Source organism: Scomber scombrus, chromosome 13, assembly GCF_963691925.1.
Source record: "Scomber scombrus chromosome 13, fScoSco1.1, whole genome shotgun sequence".
In the NCBI taxonomy this organism is placed as follows: Eukaryota; Metazoa; Chordata; class Actinopteri; order Scombriformes; family Scombridae; genus Scomber; species Scomber scombrus.
Window position 1 is genome coordinate 10,715,452 of NC_084982.1, and position 18,261 is coordinate 10,733,712.

The 18,261-nt window shown below is 40.3% G+C and overlaps 2 protein-coding genes across 2 annotated transcripts; one reads left to right on the forward strand and one right to left on the reverse strand.

Moving 5' to 3' along the window:
- Nucleotides 1-357: 357 nt before the first annotated feature.
- On the reverse strand, nucleotides 358-7,310 carry mfsd9 (major facilitator superfamily domain containing 9). Its single transcript, XM_062432283.1, has 6 exons — nucleotides 7,195-7,310; nucleotides 3,916-4,003; nucleotides 3,215-3,258; nucleotides 2,005-2,134; nucleotides 1,308-1,517; nucleotides 358-1,223 (listed from the first exon to the last, which is right to left on the reverse strand). The coding sequence occupies exons 1-6, from the start codon at nucleotides 7,279-7,281 to the stop codon at nucleotides 358-360; spliced, it is 1,425 nt and encodes a 474-aa protein (XP_062288267.1). The 5' UTR covers nucleotides 7,282-7,310.
- A 4,291-nt stretch (nucleotides 7,311-11,601) lies between these two features.
- Nucleotides 11,602-16,113, forward strand: tmem182a (transmembrane protein 182a). The gene is made up of 5 exons (XM_062432000.1): nucleotides 11,602-11,760; nucleotides 13,230-13,353; nucleotides 14,131-14,229; nucleotides 14,309-14,446; nucleotides 14,576-16,113. Exons 1-5 carry the CDS (start codon nucleotides 11,602-11,604, stop codon nucleotides 14,800-14,802), a joined length of 747 nt encoding a protein of 248 aa, XP_062287984.1. The 3' UTR covers nucleotides 14,803-16,113.
- Nucleotides 16,114-18,261: the final 2,148 nt, after the last annotated feature.

Here is an 18,261-nt window from a genome sequence, read left to right on the forward strand (position 1 = left end):
TTAACAGAATTTGGACTATATAGTGGTTATAAAATTACATTAAAATCAAAGTGTGCATTGTTGCTAAACAAGTTGTCCCAAATAATATGTGCCAACACAAGCCATATTTTTCTCAGCCCTGTACTCATCTCAATGCTGCACTTGATTTTTGAATCCATCTACCTGAGAGAAGGACTGCCTTGCTGGTGTTTTTTGAGCCATTTTTTTACCTTGTGATGTCATCACATCTGCAGATAAGTTAGGCAAAAGGCATTTAGTCAGGAAACATGCTCTGGTTGGAAACATTGTTCCCACTGTGAGTCTGCTGTTTGTTTTCACAGCTGGCCTCATGAGAGCACTTCTCTGACTGGTGGATTTTCAATGTGTTTTTAATATTTTTGTCACCCCTCTCCCATCCCACTTGGGGATCCTGATGAGCAGTAAACCTACAGCTGATAGAGCCAGACCAACTCCCAGACTGGGGGGGCCGCAGGGGCTGAACTCCTGGGCCAGACCGGAGAGCAGCGGGGCCAGGACTCGACCGACGGCGGTAACTGACTGCCCGGCTCCGATCAGAGTCCCGCTGGCCTGGACCCCTCCCCTCTGCAGCTCCAGGTCTGTGATACATGTCCGTCCAATGCTGGTGGAAATGGCAAAGAATGTGGAGGAGAGCAGCACCTGCCACACACTGGGTGCAGCAGCGTACAAGAAAATGAGCAAACAGGTGAGCATTGTGGAGTGAAGCAGCAGAGCAGGCATGTTGTTGCCGTACAACTGGGTGACTGGCCCCACCAAAAACCCGGCCAGGGCCCCTAAGGTGCTGCTGTAGCTGATCAGATAACCTGTCACCTTTGGTTTAAGTGAGAAACGCTCCTCCATGGCTAGAGAGAAGTTACTGTAGTAGAGCATGATAGCTATGGCCATCAATAGACGCACCAAAAAAAGGTCCCACATGTCAGAGGAGGCCACCATGTGGATCTTGGAGCCCACTGAAGATAGCTGTCTCCAGGCAGGCTGGAGCAGAGACACCTCCCTTGACATCAGACCACCTTGGTGCTTCCCGGAAGCTCTGTAGGCTGGGTCAGTCTCTGCTGCCAAAACTGGATGGTTGCTATTTGCATGAGAACCATTGTGTACGGACTTACGACAGTTGTTGTCATGACCAACTTTACTTGTATTATTGCTGGAGTTAATGCCATTACGGTGAAGTAGAGACTCGCTCCATGGTAGCATCCATACCAACCCTAGAACAATGAATGTTAGATAAATATTTAAAATACTATTAATCATGTTTACATTAAATCCTGTCCAACTTTTTTTCTACTTACCTGCATTAATGAGGAAGATGGCAGCACAGGTGAATGAGGAGGTATAGAAGCCACCCTCGTGCTCTGTGAGATATCCCCCCACCACAGGGCCCAAAATAAAGCCGACGCTGGAAGCTGCATTAAAGTGTCCCATCACCAGAGGGCGCTCTGACTCAGACACCAGGTCAGACAGCAGGGCTCTGCAGATGGACAGTGAGTGCTTGAACAGCCCTGAGACAAAAAAACAGCCAACAAACGTCGAAAATAAGAAACTGACTTGACTGATTTATTGTGCTTACACATTTAGACATCAGCACATTTTACCCAAGAGGAGAAAAAAAGAAACTCTGACTAACCTTTAACTCTTCTGCTATGTAGAACTTGAAGAAGTAAACCCATACATGAAAATTAACATAAATTGGTGGTCCCTATTAAGGTTTTTAATTTATTTGAGTTTATTAGATCCCAAAGCAAGCAATGATTTAGACTGTAAATCAAACTTAGCTTTTCCCAAATTACATATTTAAACAGGCAGTTTTTTACTGCTTCAGAAGAACATGACATGTCTGACAGTTAATTAGGCTACACAGCATTACCAGTGCAGGATACTTAATTAGGAATAGCCTTTGTCTTTTTCTTTTCTCTTTTTTGGATTTGGTTTATTTGAATTCCAGCACCTTGGAAGAGCCACGTTTACTTGGCCAGTGGTCCAACTTACCCACAGGTATCCTTGCAAGCACAAACAAGGCGATACTGCTGGACATCCCGAGCAGGCCATAGCCGAGTGCACTCAACAGCAGACAGGTCAGCAGAGAGTATCGCCGTCCCACCACATCACTCCAGCTGCCCTGCCAATCACATGCAGGAAATGAGAAATAACCACCAGAAACTGGAAACTTTGTAGTTTATGACACATCTGGACAAGTGGAGTTGAGGCCTGAATTAGATTCTAATTCATTGATCTAGGATTAACGACAGATATTAACAAATGGAGACAGAGAAAAGCTGAAGGCCAGGAAGACAAAACTGTCTTTGGAATCTGACTTTGTGTTGGAAACATGTGCATGTGAGTCTGAGACATCAGAGCACTCCAAAAGTGAAGCAAAAATCCCAAGACCCTGCATTTCCCCTCAAACATGTAACCTAGACTGTTAAACAAGCCTTTATTAAATTCTCGCCCTGTCTGTCCCACACACACACACACACACACACACACACACACACACACACACACACACACACACACACACACACACACACATACCCTTCTGACGAAATAATGAAATTAGGACCAATTGAGTTTGCTGTGTTCTGGATGTTGCCTGGTGGGATTTCCATAGAGACCCAGCTGTTCACGTATCCCAACATTTATCAAGATTCAGCCGGTCTGCACATGGGAGCCAACAGATGACTCCTTATCTGTTTAATTTGTCGCATGACCCCTGAGAATTAAACCAATTTCTGGAGCTGTGGGCAGTCGTGGAGAGATGTCGGAAAGCTGAGAATCTTACGTCAGATGCAGCACTTATTGAGGAGTACTGGGGATGTTTGAGTAATTTCTTAACAGTTTGGATGTGGTTTTGAATGATGAAGGCTTTGAAACTTCATACCATCCAGAGGTTAGATTGCAGATAAACCAAAGTCTCCTCAGTGTCCAGTCACGGAATGTCAAAGAGTAAAAAAAAAAGGTGATATTTGTGTGTCTGTGGCTTACTAGGAGTAGCGTGTGTGTGTGTGTGTGAATGTGCAGAGACTTGGTGTATCGTGTGACCACAATCAACCTAAAACAGACAGCCTTTATTGTTTTCATGAAATACCAGAGATAACATGGAATGCAACCATTCTGGCCACTAACTGTGAGCATGCCTCCTCAGGCTAAAGAGAGGCTGGTAGCTTATTTGAGATAGGAAGACGAAGTCAATACTTACAACTATAGTGCTTGAGAACAGCTGTAAGATCCCATATGTAGATCCTGCAACAGTTTCAGATATATGTACATTGGTGTTTGTAGAATACAGCACAGAGCAGACACTAGTTTGTTCACATCCATTGAGCCGAGCAAAATCATGCGGGAGATGACGCTGATAAAGGAGTATTTTATGCTGATGTACTGTTAAAAATGAACTGTCTTAGGATATTTTTGCATTCAAATATTGCAAGTCAAGCAATAATTTTAGGGTACTTATGCTTTAAACGTGATACTAAATTAGTGCTTAGGGTTAGGGCTGTAACTAATACTTTAATTACTTTCAGCATTCCCAGAGCCCAAGATGACATTTAAATTGCTTATTTTGCCCAAAATGTTAAGGTCTAAAACATTTTACAATAAAATAAAAAAGAGTTAATCAGCAAATTCCCACAACTGAGAAGAAACCACTGAATGTTTGGAATTTTTGCATTGAATAAATTACTTGAAAGACTAACTGATTATCAGAAATGTTGTCAATCAACTTTTTGTGAATTCAACAATTGACTTTTTGTTTCTTTACTCTGTCTAAGTTAACTCTGGCAAACACATGATCATTTGTTCGAGTTTGTATGGCTGTGACTTCATTATGCATAAGAGGAAACCCTACATCAACTTCTATCCAACTTGAACAGAATACTCAGAGTAATGGACACACCCTACCTACAACACCAGCGACAGTGGGACTGGCTCCAAGAGCTTTCACGTGATGGCTCAGCAGCGGGATGATCATGCTCACCCCAAACAAGTCCTGAAGTGAAAGGGAAATAACAAGGATTAGGAATGAGTCCAGAGGTATCCAGCTGTTATAATCATTACCTGAAGGATTTCCTTTTTATCATACTACAAATCTCTGAACAGAGGAAAACATGTAAAGCAAAAGATAAAGCTAGTGTGCAGGAATAGATGCACACTGGCTCATTCTGTTTATCTCTATTTCTGAGATCAGGGCAGCTCTTGCCAAACTCTTGATTAAAGTCACACAGCAATTCATACAATGTTCTAACACTACTCATTACCCTAATTGCTTAACATCCAGACATATTACTGTCCCTGGCAGTTTCTGCCTGCTCCCTGAGCCAAAAATCCAAGCTGCCTGGATTCTTTTAGTCACCTTTAATTAGATGATCATTTAGTCAACTATGCAGGCTGATACTTAAAATTAGTTCTCTGAGGCATGCCTGGAGGTCAGCTCTTCAAGGATGGGTTCACAGTTTTTTAAAGTGTGTCTTAAAACAACAGTCAGGTGACCATATGAACAGTGAAAGAGGTTTTCCTCACTGTAATCGTTCCTCCTGCATACTGGCATACTTCAAATGTGCTTTCAATGTAAATGATGGAGGCCAAAATTCAAAGTGTGTTCACACAGTCAGTTTTTAGAAAAAATCATTTAAAAGTATATGTGAAGCTTATATGGGGCTTCAGCAGTCTGAGTTAGTCATATCAAGTGGATATCTGCCACATTCACAGTCTCTTTAGCATCAAATTCCCTCTTTGTGTTTCTTCAGACAGTGTTTCCCTGTTAACTGAAAACTGTCAAACACTGACACTGACTGTCTGGCATCTGTGTGTGTCAGTGCCACAATACTTACAGCTACATTATTACAACGCAGCATAGACGTCTACATAACAACTGTGCCTTTATATATGAACATTAATAACTGAACTACTTATAGAGCCACTGAAATTCAGCAAATGTGCAATTATTGTTATTATATCTTAAGGTTACAGCAAATATATATATTTATTTTATAGCTAATAAATCCGGTGCGCCAGATGGTTTGTTACATAGAACCTTCTGAGAAGAAACTGCTTGGAAAAGGGCATTTTCAAAAAAGACTTTGTAGGTGGTTGGATGAAACACCTGTTTATCACCATCTAACGCTCAGGCTGCTGGATTTGCAACACTTATTGGTCCAAGTCACCGGAAGACTGTGGATTCTCGGTCAGTATGAACAGGAGGAATCATTATGGCAAGAAAAACGGGTTTCAATGTTCATTTTGCCACTTGTACATTGTTTTAAGACAGACTTGTGATCCCAACCTTTAAAATAATATCAATATTTCTTTAAAGTTACAAAGAATTGTTTTTGCATTGCCTACACAGAATCCACCTAGTCTTTAAAAAGAGGCTGTACATGGAGCGCCCTGGTGGTCGAGTGGTTAGAGCGCATGCCACATAATTGCAGCGTCCCTGGTTTGAATCCGGCCAGGGACCTATGAGCAGGTCATTCCCCTCTCTCTCTCTCTCTCCCTGTTTCCTGTCGGCATCTCTGCCAGTTACTCTCTAAAATAAAGGCAAAAAAGCCCAAAATAAATCTTAAAAGAAAAAAAAGAGCCTGTACATGTTGCAACACATTTTACTGACAGTGATGCTTTGAAGAAGAGACCCTCAGAGCTGTCAAGACAACCTGCAATGTTTTATACAGTGCTTGAAGTGGAAAAAAGTAGGTGCCAGTACTCCCCTAGGTCACATGTTGGCATTTTATCAGCAGGTGCCAGTACTCCCCTAGGTCACATGTTGGCATTTTATCAGCCAGATCAGCAAAACATTAAGCATTACATTCTGTATTTCTAAAGTGAATAAAAGACACTAGGAGATTGATGTTCACAACATAATTGTACTCAATCAAGGGGACAACCATTTCAATTAGCTTCTTCGATAAAAAATAATAATTTACTTTGTACACTAGCTCTGGTGTGCAATGAAGTCATCAGGACAGGATGCCCTTCGTTCCTTGTATCCCTGGACCCAGTTTGAGAATCACTGATCTACACTACATGAAAACATTAATGTAAGGTTAATGTAAGTTTAATGTGAGGTTAATGTAATATTACTTAGACTAGCCTCCGACAGAGAAAAGCAGGCAGGCAAGACAGGAACAGGTGTCTAGTACCCCCTGGGTACTAGTTTATTTAGTGACATTGTGAATGGCCCAGAGAAGCTAATATGGAGACGGCAGAAAAGAGTAATGGGTGTCACACTGTATTTAATGACCCATTGGCTTCTGTGACCTGCAGTATTGGAAGACTCAGATCATTTAGTGTCTGGCATATTAAATACATTTAACAAAGTACTGATGAGTCAATGCATATGCAGCATTTTAATATGTCAGTCACAGCATGATTTTCTGCAAAATGAATACTTTTACTTTAGTACTTAAGTTAATTTATCTGGTAATACTTCTATACTTTTACTTGTAATAAGGCACTTTTACATTGTGGTATTGATAAGCTACTTTGACTTAAGTAAAGAGTCTGAGTACTTCTTCCAACACTGCAGGTCACAGAATCTGTTGGGTCAGTACTGGCCCACTTCAAACACTAGTTTTATACCATCACACTTCAGTGTCTGAAATCTGATCAGTTTGCTGCGACATATTCTAAAATATCCAAATCCAACACATGTATCTGCACATATACATACACTGCACAAAGTATAAGCTTGTCTAGGATCTTCTATGCTGAGTTTTTAAATGTTATGTTATCAATTTTTTCTATTTGGCTATATTCCTGATGCACTGATTCAAAGCTTTTAATAGCACACTTCTCCAACAGTCCGAGTTAGTTAAATGTAAGACTTTAAAAGATGGTTTTAAAACAAAAAGAAAACAAACAAAGAAAATCTGTAAAGTCCAGAGTGTGAGGCAGGTTAAAGGGGATTATGATTATTGTTACTATGATTTAGCTGCTGGAGACAAATCAGAGAAATAAAATATATAAGATGCAAGACTGAAACTGACCAAATACATTTTGATATAAACAAATTAAAAACATTACAATCAAAATGACTCCAAAGTATCTGGGTTAGGTTTTGCAATGTTTATCATGAAGCACCTACTAAGTAACTCCATTTCTTTTATTACATCATATCTCTGAGCTGTGATTGATCACTGCAAAGGTTGATCAGTCAACACCGTCAGGTCTCAGTTAGCTACTCACCATGAAGCCCACCACATAAATACACTGTATGATCCTCGTCCGTCCCCTGGCTTTCTGAAATAAAGTGCTACATTTGTGGTTGTTCATCCTCCCGCTGTGACAGCACTGCTACAGCCGACACGGAAGCGCTCATCGGATCCTCCACAGTAGAGGATCAGACACAGAAAACACGACTCCGTCCCGGTAGTGGTCTCACAGGCAGAGGGGTGGGACTTAAAGTGCCCGGTTTTAACCGCCTGCAAAAACGTATACGGTCTGAGTGGTAGAAGATTAACATAAAATTATTAAGTCTGTGTCCGGCTTTAAAGCTGGCTGCAGCTGTCGTGGTTAGTTTCTCAGGCGCTGATCTGCAGTATGTCTGGTCTGACTCCCCCGCGGCTGCTCTCACAGTTGGTATCGTCTGCCGACGTCAGTTTTTTTTTCTCGTTCAATAAGATAAACAGATTAGTTTCTGCCTTAAAACAATATTGACAAAAACCTCCCCTATATGAGAGGATTTTTTTTTTTATTTTTTTTTACTATTTGCATATTTAACAAAAACTTAAACTCTATAGGTTTTTGTCTGATATATTTGGCCATTCAATGTTACCAGCACTCTTATTTGTAGAATACATGACATTGTATGTAGAATTGCAGAATAAAACGAATTAAAGCCGCAAGCGGCGATGGCGGGCCCTCGCTCACCCATGCCACCGGGGCCTGAGGCATGGCGGGGCTGTGGCTTGAAGCAGAAAGTGAGAAAAAACCTGGAAGGAGGCCAAAAATGCAATGTTTCGTTCATCCAGTAGGGGGCAGTCACAGGTAGTTACACATATGGTCTGGTGTGGTCTGGTGTGTTCAGGGCGGCCACTCATCAGTCATGTGAAGTTTGGAGTGAATTGGACAAAGCAGGAAGGAGTTATGAGAGGTTGATGGTTCATCCACCAGGGGGCAGTAGAGTGTAACAAAACACAAGCGGTTGCGTTCAGGGTGGGACAGTGATTACACATGTGAAGTTTTGTGGAAATCGCACAATGATGATGTAAAATATGGCACTTCCTGTTTCCACTAGGGGGCGACACGAGTGAGATCGCCTATGAGCGAATGGAGACGTTGAGGTCGGCACCCTGGACCTGTGTACCAATTTTCATGATGATACGAGTTCAATAAAGCCATCAAAAAGCCAAACGTATTTTCATGGCGAGGAATTGATGGTCGCCGCGTCGCCACACGGACGCCATTACTCGTAGCTTCACAGTCTTCATAATGTAGCTTCACCAACTGGTTCTGAATGAAGTTGATGGGGCAAAGTATGTAATTTTAATGAATCTTAGTTAACTTCCTGTTACCACCGGGGGGCGCTATGAGTTACGTGGGAAGTTAATATATCGGGACGTTCAGGGCGGAGCCATCATCATGTCCAGCAAGTTTGAAGCTGATTGGATGAAGTATGTGGGCGTGAGAGCCACTCGTATGTACATGGCGAGCACGCCAAAGTTAGTTGAGCCCTGGCAGACACGCCCTTTGACCTACGGATGCGCAGAGCACAACTTAAGCTCAGCTAGGTCTGGAGATGTTGCGTACCTAATTTGAACTTGATCGGGCGAACGCTGTGGGAGGAGTTAATTTTAACCAAAATGGCCGACTTCCTGTTGGGTTGAGGTCATGAGGTCAAGAGGCTTTTTTGCATATGTGGGTATAATACATATGTGTACCGAATTTTGTGAGCATAGGACAAAGTTAGCAAAATTCCCTATGGGCATTTTTGGACTTTGTAGGGGGCGCTATTCCGCGTCGACCATGTGCGACCACCCAAAAATATTGAATTTCGGATGAGGCCGGACGTCCGTGCAAAAGTATAAGCATTTTCGCATTTGGGAAAGGGGCGAAATTGGGGCACGAAATGTCGGAATAATAATAATAATAATAATAATAATAATAATAATAATAATAATAATAATAATAATAATAATAATAAACATTACAATTTCAATAGGGCTTTCGCCAGGCGACTTAAAGTCGCCGCTCGGGCCCTAATAATAATAATAATAAACATTACAATTTCAATAGGGCTTTCGCCAGGCGACTTGCAGTCGCCGCTCGGGCCCTAATTAGTTGTGTAGTATGTCAAATACCAAGAGTTTATACTGAGAAACGCTCAGTATATATATATATATATATATATAGAGAGAGAGAGATAGAGAGAGAGAGAGAGAGAGAGAGAGAGAGAGAGAGAGAGAGAGAGAGAGAAGCTTGGGTACCACCTGCTGGACATAGAAGAGCAAAGCATAACATTACAGACTACATAGGATTTATGGAGACGTTATCAGTGTCATAATGCAATGCTGCAAAGAAACTGTAACACATTTTTTTTTACAGTATGAAAATATTACTACATGGGTAAATACAGCACTACATTGTAAAAATAGTAGTTTACAATCAATACTACATCACAACTGGCATGAGTTACAGTGTTAAAAAACAGTATACAGTGCTGTATACTGACTGTTTGACTGTTTACTGGATGATACATTGTAATCCTTATAAGAACACAGTTAAAATGCAGTTTTAGTGCATAATTAATATACTCTTATGTAATCTTGAAGATTCCCCACATTGTAAGAATTCAGTGACTCAGGAAATTATGCATTACTGTTATTTCATTATTGTATTATCTCCACAATCCAGAATCTCCACAGTTATAATGTCGAACGCTGTTAATGTTCGAGGTTATAACTACTTGAATCAAAATGTAGTTCAGACAAGAACTTTTAGAAAAGTACACCAGTGACACATTGAAGAGCTCATGCAAGCAAGCTCTTTACTCAAAACTGGACCTGTATGATAAAGGTAACCTTTAAAATGAAAAAGAAAAAAACAATTCATATTAATAAAATATAAGAACCATTAAGGGGTTGTTAACTTCATTAGGTGATATCAGTTAATGAGCAATGCTAATCACTCAAATACATTACGGTTACCTTGAATGATGCTGAAAATTAGTATTTTGTGCAATGTACTGTACTGTACTGTACTGTACTGTACTGTACTGTATGGAGAATACAATAATATAGTCTGACTGCCCCAAATACATATCTGACATACTGTTGAGTACCATTTTGTTAGATTCAAAATGAAGAAATCAGCTAAATTGAACCAGTTTTCTTTACATTTCACATTACATTTGAACTCACTGGGCTCTGAAAGCCTTCAAAAACGACTCAATTTCCATTTTCAGACAAGGAATAAATGTTGCTTGATAAACTGCTGATAAACCTTTCATCTCTCTCTCTCTCTCTCTCTCTCTCTCTCTCTCTCTCTCTCTCTCTCTCTCTCTCTCTCTCTCTCTCTCTATCTCTCTCTCTCTCTCTCTCTCTCTTTCTCACACACGCACACACATACACACGCACACACGCACGCCCACGGAGTGCTTTGGGTTGATGGTGGCCTGCTGGGTCACATCAGTGTGTAAATTAGCCAGTGTCTACATGTAGGTTCACTGCTAAATATGACCCTTAGATGCTAATAAACCACTGGTTCCCCTCAACTCACCCTGACCCAGTACTAGTGCACAAAATCCTGCTTTTTACATAAAACATTTATTAGTGGAAGACAAAAAAATAACTCACTCCAAATTAAAAAAACTTATCATGAAGCACTAAATGGCTAATGGCATTTTCTTAAGAGTATAAATGCATTAAAGGCCTCAGTGACCTTTTACACTGATGTCAATTTATATGCAATATGAACATGTTTTTTGTAATCTGTATCCAATATTTTGTCTGTGCGTAATGCATTAAAAAAATTGTAATGCCTAATCTGTTTTTAAAAACAGTTGATAACTACCTCTGTTGTCTGATATAATTATTTTTATCTCCACCTTTTACAGGAAATGGCAGCTACTGCTGCGTGTGTGTGTGTGTTTACATGTGTGTTGTCCTGCTGTAAGATACTTTATTCCTCTTCTGTCCTTTCAGTCTCACCCTGCTCTGACATTCCCATGCAGAAGCTGGGTGTCCAGTTTCCACCAGTTATTTCGGCGTAGATCCCCCTCCCTTCACACTCCCCAACTGCTCCACACACTCAGACCCACAGTGAAGTGCCTTCAATCAGACCCCAAAAATAGCCTAGAGGGTGTTGGTGTTGGGAGTGGGTGGGCTGCAGACCCCAGCAGGGTCCAAGGGAGTCATGTGCACAACCTTGTCCTCCCATAACACAGACAGAGGGACAGGAGAGGGGTTCAACTCCCATAATCCAACATAAACCCGCTGGACAGAATAACAACCCATCTCACTCTGTGGATGTACTAAAGTGCGAGAGGAGTAACAGTTTCTGCCTCAGTTTGTCACATGCGCTCTCTGTAGTTGGAGAGGAAAGTCAGACTGAGTGTGGGAACCCAGTAGCCGAGTAGCTGCTCAATCTTGGACCATGAAGCTTAGTGTGGCGTTGTTTTTTGCGGGGCTCTTTGGGGCGTTGGCAGCTGTGTTCATCCTTCTCTCATTTGGAACTGACTACTGGCTGCTGGCCTCTGAGAGGTGCTACCCAAACCCTGACGGATCTGCTGGATCAGGTGTAGTGACTATAGAGGTGGGTGTTGGCTTTGAAACAGTAGCAGATCAGAGAAGCTCACCAAACAGTCTGTTTTCATTTCATATCTTTACATTATCCTGTGTTTATTGGTTAAAAATAATGCAGGAAATGTTCAAATTTGTAATGATCACAATAATTCCATGCATGTAAATAGACTTGAAGAATGTTTAGAAATACACTTAAAACTTAAAAGTCAAAGGTTTGCTGTATAGTTGCACTCTGTACCCTCATAGCAAAACATTTACAGTAAAACATGTTGCAATGTTGGGCTTTGAAACTAGATTTTATGTTCTTCTATTTATGAAACTCTGATCAGACACTCCAATTATTCTCTCAGGGGATGAAGTGCAGGGCAGAGAGAGCATACCCACAGGACCTGTTCAAGTAATCAGACACTGTTTAATGTAGCGTGCGTGCAGCTGTGCAGTGATTGAGACATAGCTTGTACCATGTGCCCCATGTGATAGAAATACAAATACCAGTAGTCCCTGGGGTTTGGTTCTGTATTAAATATCACCGACTAGAACATACCTAGCTTCTCATAGTGGAATTTACTGGAATTGAGACATGATATCAATACAATAAAAACCAAAGTTGTACTTATAGTAAAAACAGTACTAATGGAATGTGAGTATCTAATTTTGTATATTTGATCAATAATGACTCTTTAAAAGTATTATATTTAGAGCATTAGCAGTATACATAACAGAGGATAAGGCTTGAAAAGGTGTAGGATCATAGTACAGTTGTTTTAATTCTTTACTGGATAGTTCAGTCCATATCAGTCCAATAAATGTCCAATAGGCTAAAATGTATGCAGTATTTAAGTATTTTAAAAGAATAATTAAAAAGAAAAAAGAAATGAACTAGACATTTTGTGATTCTCTCCAATGCCGCTAATTGTCATGTGACACTTGTTATTTGCATCCCCTTTGGGGACCTCTTCATAACCAAGTTGAAAGCCACAGTCCCATAATGTAGATGGGACTCCTTCCTATCTGAATTCTAAAACAAACTAACAGAGCCTTAAAAGGCTGATCACAAAATACATTACACACCCTGACTGGATTAAGCTTGACTTTATGAAACTTGCTGAACCACTGTCTTCAGAGCTTTCTCTTATTTCTGTGCATGAAAACATTTGATGAGGTCTGATAACCATAACCAATAACCAATTATTGAGTGTTTCTTGGGTGGAAATAGCTTTGGCTTAAACGCTTCCTCGACACCAAACCAAGTCTGCATGAGGTTGGAAGTGCTTGGTCAGCTCAACCCTTGACCTGACTTAGCAGCTGCTCTGTGCAACTGTGGCGACACACTGTACACCTGGCTTAGGCTTTAATTGCTCCGACAGATAACATGTAGCACATTGATTACTATGCTTGTATAAACCATGTTCTTCAGTGTTTTTTCAGTCAGAATATGCAGTATTTATTAATTTATTTAATTAACTGGCTTTCTTCCAGTCTGGAGATGTGGTGATGCAAGAGGGCGCTGCTGGTGTTACTCTATATCATGAGGGGTTTTTCTGGAGGTGTTCCTTTGGAGGCAACATTGATGATGATGACCTGCTGTGGAAACTCTGGTTCAGTAAGTGAAACAGACACTCAATGCTATGTTGTTCCAGTCAAAATCTTACTGATTAAAACAAATCTATTATCTTCATCTGAACTGTTCATATTCTCTGTCCTGAAGCTGATGATTGGGCAAGAGAACAATATCCTCCAATGTTATGCCTTTAAAAGAGTCACATGGCAACACTATGACTGTGCTGCAGAATAAATATCAGCTTTCTAATTTACTGCTATTCTGTCTATAAAAAAACAATATGACACCATGGTGCTAGAAACCTTCTCATGTGACTATTTAGAGGCTGCGCCATGTGATGTTATTCCAGCCCTTTGTCAGGTGATTGTGCGCCGTCTATTTTCTGATGGGGACTTTGAATGGTGGGTCATTGTCAGAAACAGCCTCAAGTGCCAAAAGGACCTTGTAAGGATCTGAGGAATTTCAAATGCTGGAAGAGGAAAGGGAAAAGATAAGGGAAAGACTATAAAACAAAACAAAACACCCCCCCCGAAAAAAAAGAAAAACAAGCAGAGAAAAAGCAGCGTTAAATAATCATTTTTGTTACTCTGTTGTCAGTCTTATTGTGTCAATCCTCATCACAATATAAAAAAGAGATCATGCAGTCAGAGTCTACCACTGTGTAAAGCTGATGCATATACAGTAACTTTCTTGTATTGAACTGCTATGAGGACAATATCATGTCATTATGTTGTTTGCTCCACTATTCTAATGAGTTTATAAGCGCTTTCCTCAAATTAGTATAATGCAAAAGTTAAAGTACATTCTTTTCCTCTCCAGCAAATCAGCCTCACTCAAAAGTATGCATGCACGCATACCTCTTCCCATTCCCTGTGTCCCATCAGACCCACAATGCCACAGAGTATGATTCAGCCATAAGTAAGTGTACTTTTTTTTTTCTTAACATTTTCCTTTATAGTTTTCAGTAATGGCTGCATCTAATATCTCTGTTATTCAGTCTACAGAGGCTTTTGGAGTATCTTTATGCTCATTGGTGTAGCAGCTGTAATGCTTGGTGGGTTCTTCATCATATGCGCTGCTCCATTCGCCAGCCACCGCCTGTACAAAGCAGGAGGAGGCCTCTTCCTGGCATCTGGTGAGGCTTTAGAATGGTTAAAATGATTATTTTGTACCCCCTATGTTAGATTAATTGGTTTATAAGAAAACTGATTAAGAGAGCGTCACAGTCTCATCTGTTTGCATCTCCTGCTCTCTTCTGCACCAGGTCTTTTCCTGCTGTGTGTGGTGGTGATGTACATCCTGTGGGTGCAGGTGTTGGATGTGGTGGATGTCTACATAGACCACCAGCGCTCTGCATTGTGTCCAAACTTCCAGCTGTCTCTCAACTACGGTCTGTCCTTCATGTTTGCCCCCGTTGGCATTTTCTTCTGCCTCCTGGCTGGCCTTCTTTTCCTCCTGATAGGCCGAACAATCCAGGTTCATTACAACTGACTTTAACCAACGGCAGTATAGAATAGGGGGGGTGAGATATCTGGAATACAAGTGTTGTTTTGTGTGTTTTTTTTGTTGGTTGGACCGATATGTTCACAATTTGTCTGCCTCGTGAAAGCAAGACTGTTTGGCAGCTCTGTGGTATAAATGATCTGACAGGCTTTAACACTTTGTTCCAGGATCAAAAAATGGCAACCACTGTTGAGCTTGGAAATGGGATCATAATTGCTCCATCCTGAGCTACTTTGAGCTATATCACATACAGTTCTGTGCTATCCTTAGATAATACACTATATGGGGAATTCTCAACAAGGCTGATCACACATAAATATTAAACACTTTTGGTTGAATCTTGACTGATGACAATTGCAAGTGTATAATAATCATCAGCAATTACATGTTGATGAGGAAAATATAGTTCATTGAAAGCATTTCATGCTTGTGTGGAAGAGTGCTGGAGAGGTGAAAAAGACTGATCCCCAGTCTATATCAGCGCGTGGTTGAACAAGTATTAAAATATTCACACTTTAAAACACAATACACTTTATACAGCGTGTAAAAATGTGGATAGTAATAAGCTTGTGGTGTGGCATAATGCATTTTACAGTATATTCTGTATATAACTAATGCTACTTTGGAAACAGTGCTGGCCAGCAGCCTTTGTTGCATTCACTTTAAAGGATAAGGCTGATAATATTCTATTTTTTCCAATGAAAAGATCAAGTGCATTAGTCTCTCATTACCCTCCTTGTCTAACCTCGTCTGTGACACTCAGTCCAAAGGCTGTTCTTTTATATTGAATATGTCAATTTTTAAAAACAGACCATGAATATATGCATTTAGTTTTAAAATAATCTCCAAAAGAGCTGGGCACTGCAGGTTTTTAAAAAGGACTGACACAGGAATACATAGTATATTTTATGGGGACTATCCAGCTGCAGGTTAATACATATGTGGTGATTTGGTGAGTAATTACAGTAAAAGGATACAGTATCAACTCACTTATCCTTTAATATCATCAACTATTCATAATTCATAGAGTTTATGATGCCTAATTATTTCTGCAGTATAATTTTACTGTTGTACATAGTCTGAATCTGTGCTGTTATTTGGTCATGGGTCAACACAGTTTCTGTTTATAAATAAAGCTTGAAGTATGAATACATTTTTTTTTATGTTATGTGATTGTTTTTTGTTGGGTTTCCTGTATGAGTTGTTATGTGTGTGGTGAGATTCTTACATCATATCATGTGTGTCCAAATAACTCTTAATTTCTTCTTCTGTGATGTATTTGCCAATAAAATAATGAGTTAAAGGCAAATTCTCATTTTTTTGTCATTGTAACAAATACAGATGATTCAACTAAAATACCACAAGAGGGCAATGTTGTCTCACTTGATTCACACATCAAGCTACAGCCTTAATGGGTAAAATCCATTTTTGCGTATCTGGAGTCAATGTGTGGTGTATGTGGTGTTATGCATTTAATGACAACTTCAGAGGTGGGAGCTGAAGATGAAAGAATTCACACCTTGGCTGACAGACGGATGGTAATTTCACTCATGAATGAAGCATTTGATCAGGATCTGAATGGACTCCTGTGTTGATTCTCATGTGCCTGTATCAACTCTGTGCCTTTTGAGCTCTATAATATACTTATCATACATAAGGAAATGCATCTGCAGTTTGCCTCAGAATGCAGGAAGGAGTGACGCTATGTAAGGCACTGATTACTTTCTGAGATTGACTTTGCCTCTACAGATGGAGATTCACACTTCCAAATTGCCAAAGTATTACTGTCCACACACTGAGAGGGAAGCCGCTCCAAACTTCAACATGGACATATGAGAAGCTACGTTGAGGTAAACCACTGCAGGACACAACAAGAAGAGGCCAAAGAGGTTGCCAGATGCTAATTCATTGTAAGATAAGATCACAGGATTTGTCCTGTTTCATGTTAGAGCTAGGTTATTTCAGCAAAGTCTCCCTGTAGGAAAGAGGTTCCTTATCTGGTGGGCTTCCTGGTTTAAATGAAATCCTAATAAGATAAAAAAAAGTTTAGTTTAATAATTCCTCTATCCATATCCAAGTGAGAGTGTATGAGAATGAAGGAGAGAGAGACCGCTTTAATGCAGGTGTGGAGCAGGCTACCTCCTGTAGAAGCTGGGCCTTGCAGTCAGTAATGTCATCAGAGTGGGAGTCCCAGCTGAATTCAACACTGTTCTGCATGATTGCCCATGATAATTGTGTGTTGATAGGGAGCGCCGGAGATGGAGTATAATTTCCACCGAGAGATTCCTAAACAAATACCTGTGCTCAGCAGAGGGATGGAGTGCGGTAGGAGGTGAGGAGGAGAATAGCGGATGAGGGGAGATAGAGGATGAGAGGGTAACACTTCCAGAGGAGGAGGAGGAGGAGGAGAAGGAGGGACAGGAAGCGGCTGTCTCACTGCAGGTCGTTCCAGTCTTTACATAGTGCAACTCAAGACAAGCCCTGCAAAAAACTGCACTTTAAAAATGATAGCTTGACTGAAAAAAAAGATAAATTATATACAATAGAATAAATTACGCATTTATTGTCCAACCCTGCCAGCATGGAGATTTTTCTTTGGCTCACAAGATATAATCAATTAAAAGCAGTGACACAATATCACAACCAGTAATCTAATACTTGTGTTCAGGATCTGTCTGTATGTAACTAATTGCTATAAAATGAAAACAGAACGAAAAAAATCTTGAAAAGTGAGAAGAGTTGTGAGTTTAATACCAAACTATATATATATACACATCATTATTTACGAAGCACTTTTCAAATCAAAGTTACAAAGTGTGTAACAGAAAAATAATACAGTAAAATAATTTTTGATTAGGGCAAAGTGACAGAATGCTGAAAGACCACTTATTGCAGGAATGCAAGTTTATAAAAGTGAGTTTTATGTAGAGATTTGCAGGAAGTCTTTCTGGCAGCAAGAGGTAAAATTGCAACAAGAAGTTCCTGAGCCCTGACAGAAAATGCACTGCATCTGTTTTAGCCTAAGTCTAGATCAGGGGACCGCTAGCAGAGTCTCGTTGGAGGATCTGAGGTTGAGTGCGGCATACGTATGAGCACAAAAGTTCACAAATGTGTGCTGGAATTAATGGCCCACATGCTATATTCTTCAAAGTCGCGGATAATCTATTGTTGGCTATCTATATATAAAATATTAAAGTCACCCCCTACTCAAAAATGTGTTTTGCTTATTGTTACTTAACTGTGATGTTTGAGCTTCATTTTGCAGAATGATGTATGTGCAGATTTTGACACTAGAAGACAGTTTTCATGTTAATCTGTGGCGGAGGGAAACTTCCTTTGTTCTCACTGAAAATCTGATTTTAAGACACGTACATACAAACACGATTCTGTGACATCACGCCTGGTTTGGAAGTCAATGGTGCTCCAGTATAAAACACCAATGTGATG

What these genes read in the sequence shown, in the direction of transcription:
- tmem182a (XM_062432000.1), top strand. Translation starts at nt 11,602, where the DNA reads ATGAAGCTTAGTGTGGCGTTGTTTTTTGCGGGGCTCTTTGGGGCGTTG. An exon ending in GCTGTGGAAACTCTGGTTCA is followed by an intron (nt 13,354 to 14,130) that starts GTAAGTGAAACA and finishes TTTCCTCTCCAG; the next exon opens with CAAATCAGCCTCACTCAAAA. An exon ending in AGAGTATGATTCAGCCATAA is followed by an intron (nt 14,230 to 14,308) that starts GTAAGTGTACTT and finishes TCTGTTATTCAG; the next exon opens with TCTACAGAGGCTTTTGGAGT.
- mfsd9 (XM_062432283.1), bottom strand. Translation starts at nt 7,281, where the DNA reads ATGAACAACCACAAATGTAGCACTTTATTTCAGAAAGCCAGGGGACGG. An exon ending in CACTGTCGCTGGTGTTGTAG is followed by an intron (nt 3,259 to 3,915) that starts GTAGGGTGTGTC and finishes AAACTGTTGCAG; the next exon opens with GATCTACATATGGGATCTTA. An exon ending in GCTTGCAAGGATACCTGTGG is followed by an intron (nt 1,518 to 2,004) that starts GTAAGTTGGACC and finishes TTTTTGTCTCAG; the next exon opens with GGCTGTTCAAGCACTCACTG.